This window comes from Geospiza fortis, unplaced genomic scaffold (genome assembly GCF_000277835.1).
Source record: "Geospiza fortis unplaced genomic scaffold, GeoFor_1.0 scaffold662, whole genome shotgun sequence".
Classification (NCBI taxonomy): Eukaryota; Metazoa; Chordata; class Aves; order Passeriformes; family Thraupidae; genus Geospiza; species Geospiza fortis.
In genome coordinates this window covers 1,124,724-1,135,044 of record NW_005054450.1, presented here as the reverse complement: position 1 = coordinate 1,135,044, position 10,321 = coordinate 1,124,724, and the positions used below count along the sequence as shown (strand labels likewise).

Below are 10,321 nucleotides of genomic sequence, written 5' to 3'. Positions count from 1 at the left end.
GCCCGGAACGAGGCAGCGGCCCCTCAGGAACGCCCCGACCCCAGCGAGGGTCGAGGTGCTGGAGCCTTCCCTCTCCAATGGGCCCGTAAATATTAACTCCTTCTCAGCGACGAGTGATTGAGAATTCATAGGATCTAAATCTAATTATTGCGAGCTGAGTAACGTACCAAAGGAAAAACAAGACGCCAAGACCCCATTGAGTGCTTGATCTCGGCCTTTTCTAAGTGTACTTTGAACATGAAGGGGTTTTTTTCCTTATTACAAACTTTTCTGCACCTGATTCCCTTATTATACCACAAAATACTACATTTCTGGAAGATATTAATCTTTTCCCTCACACTCGAAAGGTAACTCAGCCGCAGAAAAATAACAGCCAGGTTACATGTAAGTACATAGGAGGTTCATCCCTAGCTCATCTTGTTTGAGTTATAATACACGTAGATTAAAGAAAAAAGGATATTTTAAAGTTTCTCTTTTGGGAAAGGATAAACAAATTGAGGGTTGCATCAGCAAGTTTTTAGCCCAGGATGAACAGTCACTAATAATATGACCTGAACAGCGAGCCGCGCATGGGGCACTGTGATTTGAGTCAGCAAGGGAAAGAATCCCGTAAAAGCTGGATGTTCTTTAGATGGAGCTAAACCGATCCATATGAGCTATTAGGAGATATTTTCATACACGCTCCAAATAATTATATAGCAGTAGAATTGATCCATTTTTTAAATGCAGAGATGAGGCAGGTAGGCTATCTGGCCTTATGTTTTCATATACATCTTTAATGTACTTTATTGATCTAAATGATTTTGAACAAAATATTTTGATGACTTAACCAGGGTGCTCAGAAAGGAAACCAATACTTGGATCATAATATATACTGCCAGTCTTTTTATAGAATAGACGTACATTGTTAGATTTTTAGATTACACTTCATTTTGTGTTTATCTCCTTGGGATTTTTTTTAAGATAATTGAAGTGGTCTGAAACACCTTTGAATAAAACCCTTCAAGTGCTTCTCTGGAGAGTTCTGTTCTCGTCCTCCAAGGTCATTACTGCCTGTCTGTATTGCGTCTCACAGCGGTTTTGCTGGAGAGCGCAGCTTGGAAGCAGTTCGGGAGTATCTGCGTGTTTAACCCCTGAACCTTGGCGCTGAGCACTTGCCCGTTCCGCGGAGGAGCAGTGCGCTGCAGAGGCGCCATCCGGTGGCGCTGAAAGCTCTGCCTGCTGCTGCTGCTGCTGCTGCTGCATTTTGTTAACGGCTGTGAGCGCGGCTGCTGCCCCGGATTGTGATTCCTACTAACAGAACACTCTTAACAGCAATTCTGTTTTCAAGCAAATGAAACCACTCAGTTCCAGAAGGAAGATGCTGTCAGAATCCACAGCATAAACACCAGGCATTTTACTGCTGGGCCCCACATTTCCCTAACTGTATAAAGGCTATTTGTCCTTTTCTTTTTATTTTGGAAACCAGCTTAAATTTATACAAGTCTGGTAATTAGGGGAGGATGTCAATCTAACCAAAAGCCCTCCATGCTTCAACAGATTTTTGTCTGACTCTGATGGTGTCTGTAAGCATTTTGAATGGATAAGAAGTATCAGAAATGTGGCGCTACTTGTTTCAAAATGTCAGGGACTATTTATTTCATATAAAGTAATTAAGTTACTAAGCTTAAGCCACAGTTCTTCAAGAATATGCAACGAAGAATATGCTAATTACTAATTTAATTTGTAACTACCTAGTTAATCTGACAACTTACATGTTCACGCAAGAAAATTTTTTCTATGCAATACTGCACACGGTGATAAAGAAAAATATTTAATCTAATTAACAGTTGTATGCAAACGAAGCTGAACTAAAGCAGCATTGTTTTCCCTCTGTATATGTGCTTACACAGTTCAATTATTTTGCAGACTGGAATCTTCATGGATCACTCAGACCCATCTTCATGGTTCTGGGATTTGACCACAGCCTTGTTTCCTCTGGTAAGCTCAACTTAATTACTTTTGAGAACAAAGCAGCTCTGGCACAATATGGTGCCTCACACTATAGCATGAAAGACACAAGCAGGTAAAGTAGTAGTCTACACCTTGAAGAGAAGCATTTTGAAAAATAAATCCATACCTTTTGTTGTTGGCTTCATTATTTTTTATCTTCCCTTCTCTATCAGCATCCCATTCCCCCTGTTTTGTTTGCCTCTTTGAATTCCTCCTAGAATTGGCAGGTTTTCTCCTTTTAATTGACTTTTGATAACCTAGAGACCCAGGCCTCATCACTTATGTTTTGGGTTGGGTTTTTTTTTTCCCCCTCCAAAAACATATTCAAAAACGAGGTACTTAAGATTAGTTTGAGGCATTTATTAGCAAAAATCAGACCTTTAACACTGGCAACAGCAGACTTATTTCCTGATCCAGAAACTTCAGACCATTCAGGTTAACAGGTACAGGAGCCAGTTCTTGTCCGTAGAGCCCTCCCTGGACACGGCTCCTGAGCAGAGCTGTCCCTGCAGGCAGGACCCAGCACACCACACAGACTCAAGCTCTCTTGAAGACCTGTCTGCAGACTTGATTCTCACAACGAAGCTCCTAACAAAAAAAAAAAACCAAAAACAAACAGAAAACCCAAGAGTATAGATCTATAGTAATCAAAGGAACAGTTCCAAAACTGAACATAGATCCTTTACCACCACCCTGGCCATGCTAATAACTTACACTTAACATTCAAATTTAACTACACGTGACAGTGAAATAATGAAGGTGTTTCAAAGCAGAATGTGCTCACAATGTATCATCCATTACACATCCTACAGAGCTAGAAGACATATGCACACCATGATCACATTATAAATCTAATTTTTGCCATACAGAGTATATAGTAGAAATCTGAAGTTAATACCAGATGGAGGTCATCCCCTTCGAGCCAGTGAGTCCAGCCCCTGTTCTTCTTCTCACCAGTCTGGACACAGACAAGTTTGTCATTTTCCCAGGTAACGAGGCTCTATAGAACAGGGAACAAAAAGGTGTTTCTGCATGTCTGTCTCCGTTCTGCAAGATACTTGCAGAAAATGTGCATTTTCCTGGATAAAAGAGGACCTAGATATTAACCCTGAGTGAAAGTGAAACTCCTTTTCTGTAACTCAGGCTCCAACTGCTGTCTTGCACTACAAATATTATTCTTGAAACAATTTCAGCTCAAATATCTGGACTGATCACAGCATCTTAATTTTGCCACAGCCTCATATATTCCCTCTTACCTTGCATTTTCTGTTATCCAAGCCTTTATTATCTTCCTCAAACTCTTCTCCAACTTTGAATTCAAGCAAATAATCTCTGAATGAGCTAGTGGTATGGATATAGAATGAATCACCGTCTTGTTTGATCACTTTCTGAGGCTTCAGCATTTTTGCTATTTTGCGTGTTGCAAAGTCAATACCTTGGACAGAAGGCAAAAACATCAGAGTTGTATTTATCACCAGCCATTCTGGCAGCCAGGAATTAACCTTTATTACTACCAGAAGCATTTCTTACGGTAGTTTGACCTTACTGCTACACAGCATTTTGTTTCATTGGAACCTTTTGTTTTGTTTAAAGCTGAATGTTACACAAAGTAAGTCGTCCTCTTGTACTTTTTACTCTGAAAGCCAGTTTATTCAATTGTTGTACAATTCCTATGCAGCATTTTCAGGACTTTCAGACAGAAGGTTCCTGGAGACAGTTGACTTCCCCCACAGAGACACCCAAACTTGGTTTCAGACTTTACCCCCACTTACCCATAAGAGGTGAATGCCTATTCTAATCCTTTGTCAGAGGAAAGGCAATGAAAGAATTAACAAGACTCTCTTTAAGGCATTCTATACCTTAAACAGGGTGAAATGAAGGGCAGTCCTTAAAATTCAAGAAGACCCTTAAGGGAGAAGGGAGGAAGGACAGAAGCAGGTATTTTCACCTACCTAAGGCCACCATATAACCTTCAAAGTTGTCATTGCTGACAAGGTTCCAGGTTCCACTGAAATCCACAGGCATTGCCAGACAGAAGGAGGAAGATCCAGTCAAAAATGCAAATATAGTTTTCTAGCCAGGCCTTTTATAGGGCAGCCTGTGGGTGGGATTACATCCCAGGACCTTTCTGCTGGAGGGGAAGGGTGCTGAGCCAGTGGGTGAGAGGGTATTTGTAGAATGGCTTCAGCTGTGCTGCAGGGAAAAGTTCACTGTGTCTGAAATCTTTGTGTTAGCAAATGTTAATAGCCCAAGAGCCACAATGCAAGCCAAAAACTGGTTTAAACCATTTTGTCCATCTTGTATACTTTAAAGGGACTGATTTGTTATTACTAGGATTTCCTGCAAGTTTATGAGATCTGGGCTTTATGATCTGAAATCCAGATATCTGTTGAAAAGGTGATGTACCCCTGTAAAGACAGGCTGTACTTGAACAGACACAGGTTGACCGTTAAACTGTGGATTGTATTATACCAACAAATTTTAAAGCGATACCTATGGCACAGAGATAAGAATTATATCATGTTGGTTTATGTCTGGAGTGAGTAGTAAACAGAATTCAAAAAGTAATCTTGCGTATATAGGAGATGTAGCTCGTGCCTTTGCTTTCTGTTCTTGACACATAAAGGAGAGCTGATACAGGAGCTGTTCCCACTGATGCTTTATTAGATGCTACATGTTGTGGCAGAACACAGGCAGCAGAGTGCATGATGCAGCAGATAAGCTTCAGTGTTGGACTTCACCTTCAAAGAAGTGACAGAAATCCCTGATGATCCAGCAATGTGTTTTGAAAAGTGAATAAAAAATGCTTGACTTTGAAGAGAAAGGGCTTAGAGAATTTGAAGTGAGGAAATAAGGGATTTAGAGGTGAGGAAACACACCTATACCTACTACATTTATTTATTTACTGACTTGTGTTAGGCTGAATAAGAAGGATAATATTTTGCAGAGAAGTTTCCCCAAAGTTTAGCTCCATTTTTGGAGCTGGCAGTTTGATCGCTATGACTCACAGAATCACGCGAGTAGGAACTCCGGACGTCAAAGCTTCTTTCCTGTTTGCAGCTGGATATTGTTCTCTAACCTACACTAAAACAGGAATGGCACTAAGAAATGAAAATTACTGTTTCCTCTTCACTCAAATAGTAACATTTCACCCACAATTTGGTCTTCTGAGGTTATGGTAGTAAAGCACTGTTGCAATACTACTGACTCTTGCAAGTAAAGAGAAGTCAGTACTTGGTAAATTCTGTGCCAAAGTCCAGATATAACATTTTAATTTAAATTATGCAGATAGTCTGGGGTGTAGTCCTTCTTTCTGTAAATCAGTACTTAAACCTCACACAAAAAACTCTAAAGAGTTGTTGATTCATGAGAAGTAGCTTGCAAACCTTGGCATTCCTAATAAGGCACATAATACAAACAAAAATGAGATAGCAGCAAATAAAAGGAGGTAGAATTCTATCACCACAACAGTCACAGTGCCTCTCTAGTTTATGTTCACATAATATAGACAATACACTGTTAGATTCAAAACCAGATTTCTAGAAAAGAAAAATATTTCACTTATGATCAGTATTGATATACTACCATTTTCTCTCTACTAACAGAAAACAATTCTGGCTAAATATAATTAGATTCTACTTATGGCTCAAAAGTAAAAGAAACTTTATTATTTGAAATCAATGTATTATTTGTAATAAAGGGACAAGTGTCTCAGAATCTGTGCAGTGACACTATTATTAATTTCTATCTATTAAATCAATGGCTTAAAATCAGTTCCTGAGGTAGGTTTGTCCTTCCATCAGAAACGATACTGAACTTAACATTACAGCCCTGGAAACATGAATAGAAAAGTAAAGTACAAGACATTTCTGGAAGCAAACTGCATGACAGCAAACAAGCAGCTGCATATCTCAAAGGCAAGCAGCTCAAAGCATGCTATACCTAGCACAACTTCAGCCAGGAGGAAATTCTTCCCTTCCAGGATAGAGCTAAATAATTTTTTTGAGGTGAACCACATACTGACAATTTAAAAAAAAATTTACATAGATTTACTGTAAGTAAATGGTACATCTTGAAACCAGATAACTTTGTTAAGACACTGTAAGTTATTAAAAATATTCGTATTATTGTTTTATAAATAGCAGAGCAGTTTGAGTTAAAACTAATCAGAACATTTTCATTTGTTTTGCTTATACATTTGCAATTTTCATGTACCGATGTGAATTCTTATACTCCCTTCAGTGCACTGGAACAAAATATTAAAATGTGAAAATCTTATTACTGGACTTGAAAAGGGTTGTGTAGGTCCAATCACTGAGTGTACCAAACCTCGCTGCTAACTACAGATGTACGGAATTAGCCCACTATTTACCTAAGGAAAACCCCCAACCAGCCCCTAGAAAACACACTTTCCTGTATGAAATGTAGTTTTTTCAGAGCAGACAGTAGGTCAGTTGTTCAGTGCCTGTGAGCTCCTGGGGTCGCTGGCATGTTTCTGTAAGGGAGCCAGCACCAGCCCCGCGTTCCTGTCCTCGCTCTCGGCACTGTACAGCCTGTTCTTCTCGATGTATGCCCGCACCACGTCAGGCACCAGGTAACGAATGCTCTGGCCCCTCCGCAGGGCTCTCCGGATCTTGGTGGAGGAAATATCATTTGTGATCCATTCTTCCACAAGGTGAATGTTATTCTTATGTCTCCACAAAACATCTGACTCGTAGATGAATTTCTGAACATTGTTTCCGGCCCTACTGATACACACGAGGCCGTGTTTTTCCACAATTTCAGTGATGTCCTCCAACTTCCACAGATTGGGGACTCCAAAAGATTCCAGCATGTCACTTCCACAAAGCAGTTTAACCTGTGGGACACCTTAAAGAGAAAATTAAATGAGAAATAGGGCTTGGTTTGGGGCTTGGCAGATTTTAGCAAACTTCACAGGAACATTTAATTTCTTGGCTCCCTTTCTCTCTGTATCTTTGGTTAAGATGAGACAATGGAATGAAATTTTAAAAACAATTCAGAGTATATAATTTGTAATTAGTAGCCATAACACAGGATTTTTCTGAATAAAGGTTATGGGAGTCCCTTCATTAAAGGGATCTAATGCCTTATGCTGTGGAATCTAAGGGAATAAAGTTACTGAGTGACATCAGAACCAGGAGCCACCATAAAAGTTACTCATCGGTGCAATTCTCTTGAAATAACAAGGATCATTAACCATCTAATTTGCAAACAGACTTAACTTTTTACAACAGGACTCTGATTTTTCTTTTTAATGGGCTCATGCCTGTTTGGTTCCTGTTTTCTCTTCCGTCCCAGCTTTGTTATGGGTACAGCATCCTGCAGACTATTAGTGACATCGGCAGATAAAAGCTTTTGATGATGATACCTGCAAAACAGATGTATTTTAGGTATTTTAACAGATGTAGGAAAAAATGGGGATAGTATGGCCTACCAAAGAACCTCTCTCTGCAATTATCCCAACTAGTTAGAGTTAACACCGTTCTTAATTCTTCTATAGGTTCATGGGACTTTTTAGAGGTTGGCTGAAGAATACCTTAAAACCTTGAGTGTTTCCAACCACTCGCTCTGGCAGCTTTCCCAATCATCAACTTCCACCCAATCTGAGTTTTTTGTAGCCAGTTTTGCCATAGTCACTCGGTGATTTGCACTGATCAGACCTTTCTTCTTATATGCATCACCCACTGGTGAAATGATGCCTTTGATTACTTTGTATTTTCCTGTGGAAAAAAGCACATCACACAAGAACACGAGAAGTGGTTGAGCAGATGTTACTTCCCCTGCATTGTATTTAACCTGTGACATAACCATTATGCAGGGCAATGGCAGCTGATAGCCAGTCCTGTGGAAAAATACAGGACACTCCTGCACTGTCAGGGCAGCACAATGAAGGAGTTAGTAAGATGTATTAGAAAGATATATATTTCTATAAACTATAAACCCTGTGCTTTAGCTCATTAAAATCAGTAATAATCAACACATATATGAGTTCTCTCATAATGGCCTACATGGTTTTGTATAAGACATAAACACCTATCAGCCTCAATATCTAATTAGCAATTGCTAAATATCTGTCACTGTCAAACAAGCATTCATAGACACAAAATATTCACCTTAACATTGAAGTGTCTGGTTATCAAAGCTATTCTGAATGACATAAATAACCATCCTACCTGTTTCATGGAAGTAGTCTTTAGCCAGCTCAAACAGCCTCAGGTGCATGTTGGTGATGGGATTGAAGGACCCACAGGCCAGCAGCACCACTTCAGTCTTCCTGTCAGGATCTTCCATGGCCATTGCTCACAGCCACGGAGCCAAGTGGACAATGTTGGTGCCAGCCACTACAAGAAATGGGAGAAGAAAGAGTTATTGTTACTTACTTGTGCTGCCAATAAGCAGCCAATAAAATTTCAAGATCAAATTGAATGCTGTATTTTTCTTCCATCAACCTGGCCTGTGACTGTTCATGTGACACTTCTTTGTCCAATTTCTAAGTGATTAAAATATGAAATCACTGCAAAGAGGCTGTTTGCCCAGAGAGGATGGCATACTGCCCACTCTATGGAAAAGCAGCTCATGCTTTTAAACTTCATGTGGAGAGATTATCTGTCCTGATTGCAGGACAAACTTTATTAGAACTTTGCACCATTTTAAGATGCCAGTGCCAATCAACTGCCAAGGGACATGTGGGCAGGGAACTTCCTTGTTAAGTAACTTCTTTCTAGTGCTTACAGGGAGAAATAGAACATCCTGTGACCATTCGTATCTTGCTACTTAACTGCAGTGACCCTTTCCAGCAAGATCTATAAAACCAAGACTGTGTCACATATTATATTGTATTAAATTCTAGAGGAGAACAGCGTCAACATTTCTTTGTTTGGGATTTATTTACATTTTCTGAAATATAAAATGTAAAGGAGGTAATTTATATAATTCAGTGTGATATGTGCAAAGAGAGTGCTATGGATTAAACATGAGAAAAGTCAGTCTGCTTTGTGTTGCGGCAAGTGTTAGGTGTACCAATGGAAAAGGTGAGAGAAGAATAGTAAATTACAGAAGTTTAGTAAAAGCTGCAATTAAATACTGGGGATTTTCCCCTTTTCTAAAATACCACAGTTCTGTTCCACTTCTGAGCTTCAGTTTCAGAAAGCTGCTTAAGAATTGCTGAAAATAAGGAAATTTCACTATTTATCATTCAATTTCTCCTCACACCTCACATACATTTTTGCTTCTGTATTCTTTCCTGAGAATATTCTGCCAAGATGTTTTCCCACATCTGGCCTAACAAAGGAGAACTGCAATGGGCTGTTGCTGTTGGAGAGATGTCTGAGACATCCTGAAGAGCACAGAATTGTCTGCCATTGTTTCTACAGCAACATCACCACCTGGAAAAATCCCACGAGGTCACCCTCACATTGTGTCTCCCCGACAGAGAGGCTGAGTGATGTTCACAGCAGCCACAGCGCTGAGACACCATCACAGCCAAACCTTGTAACAGCGACTGTGTCCTAACATCAAACAGCCTGCGGATAAAAGGAACGCTTGCAAGGCTTCATATTTTGTAAGTGCTAGTACTTTTCTGTGCTTTCAATAGTTTCACAAACTTTTAAAATATTCTTCATTACTGCAGAGTAGCTCAGCAGTGGAACGGCTGGTGGTACTTGAAATGCAGCCTTCACAGGGGCACGTCTAGGAGAGTTACTATGGGAACAGGGAGGAGAGGAATTAGACTGCCTTTGTAATGCACAAATCCTACTTTCAACAGAGTGACACATGCTGCAAAACTGGAAAAGATTGACTTTTTTCCTTAAAAAAAAAAGTGCAAAACGAGTAGAAAATTTTAAGATGGAAATATAGAGTGCTTTTTCAGGAGCTAGTCAAGTGTCCTTTTTCATGCTCCTAATTTTACAGTTTACAGAAATAGGCAATCATTGCCTCATAAAGTCACTTTGCACTAAAAGATACCAAAATATGCCTACAGCAGGTCTTGGGATGGCTCTGGAGCCCCCCCTGCCAGTCACCTCCAGGGGATAAGCAGGTAAGGATGCTTTGCTCAATCTCATTTATGTTTCAGAGGCAAATATCTGTCAATTATGTTTATATATTGGTATATATATAGAATATAAGCATGATGTGGGCGTCGCTGGGCGCTTCACTAACACCCTCCGCAGCTCTCCGCCCCCGCGGGCCTGCACGGGGGTCCAGTCCTCGCCCAGCGAGCAACGCCCGCCGCCGCTGCCCATCTCCGGTGAGCCCCGCTCAGCCCCGCGCTGTGCCCGCTCGCCCCCGCTGCCCGTCCTCGCTCACC

General features: G+C 40.4%; 4 protein-coding genes across 5 annotated transcripts in view; 1 reads left to right on the top strand and 3 right to left on the bottom strand.

Annotated features, from left to right (window-relative positions):
• The window catches only part of UBE4B (ubiquitination factor E4B), a 33,328-nt gene extending 32,132 nt beyond the window's left edge, over nucleotides 1–1,196 (bottom strand). Inside the window, exon 1 of the mRNA XM_031062546.1 lies at nucleotides 1,051–1,196. Coding sequence (XP_030918406.1) covers nucleotides 1,051–1,196 — 146 coding nt within the window. The remainder of the gene's footprint in view (nucleotides 1–1,050) is intronic.
• A 1,141-nt stretch (nucleotides 1,197–2,337) lies between these two features.
• Nucleotides 2,338–4,108, bottom strand: RBP7 (retinol binding protein 7). Of its 2 annotated transcripts, XM_005427690.2 has the most exons (4): nucleotides 3,945–4,108; nucleotides 3,249–3,427; nucleotides 2,891–2,992; nucleotides 2,338–2,580 (listed from the first exon to the last, which is right to left on the bottom strand). In XM_005427690.2, exons 1-4 carry the CDS (start codon nucleotides 4,015–4,017, stop codon nucleotides 2,530–2,532), a joined length of 405 nt encoding a protein of 134 aa, XP_005427747.1. In that variant the 5' UTR covers nucleotides 4,018–4,108; the 3' UTR covers nucleotides 2,338–2,529. The 2 variants fall into 2 exon arrangements, with proteins under 2 accessions (XP_005427747.1, XP_030918397.1); XM_031062537.1 differs by lacking the exon at nucleotides 3,945–4,108 and having other exon boundaries at nucleotides 3,249–3,793.
• A 528-nt stretch (nucleotides 4,109–4,636) lies between these two features.
• NMNAT1 (nicotinamide nucleotide adenylyltransferase 1) overlaps nucleotides 4,637–10,321 on the bottom strand; it is a 6,165-nt gene continuing 480 nt past the window's right edge. The window contains exons 2-5 of the mRNA XM_005427718.2: nucleotides 8,187–8,354; nucleotides 7,550–7,733; nucleotides 7,236–7,381; nucleotides 4,637–6,861 (exon numbers count right to left, since the gene is read on the bottom strand). Of these exons, the coding sequence (XP_005427775.1) occupies nucleotides 6,443–6,861; nucleotides 7,236–7,381; nucleotides 7,550–7,733; nucleotides 8,187–8,310 (873 nt within the window). The 5' untranslated portion in view covers nucleotides 8,311–8,354 and the 3' untranslated portion in view covers nucleotides 4,637–6,442. The remainder of the gene's footprint in view (nucleotides 6,862–7,235; nucleotides 7,382–7,549; nucleotides 7,734–8,186; nucleotides 8,355–10,321) is intronic.
• The window catches only part of LZIC (leucine zipper and CTNNBIP1 domain containing), an 8,461-nt gene continuing 8,310 nt past the window's right edge, over nucleotides 10,171–10,321 (top strand). The window contains exon 1 of the mRNA XM_031062535.1: nucleotides 10,171–10,261. The gene's annotated coding sequence lies outside the window, so the exon portion shown is untranslated. The remainder of the gene's footprint in view (nucleotides 10,262–10,321) is intronic.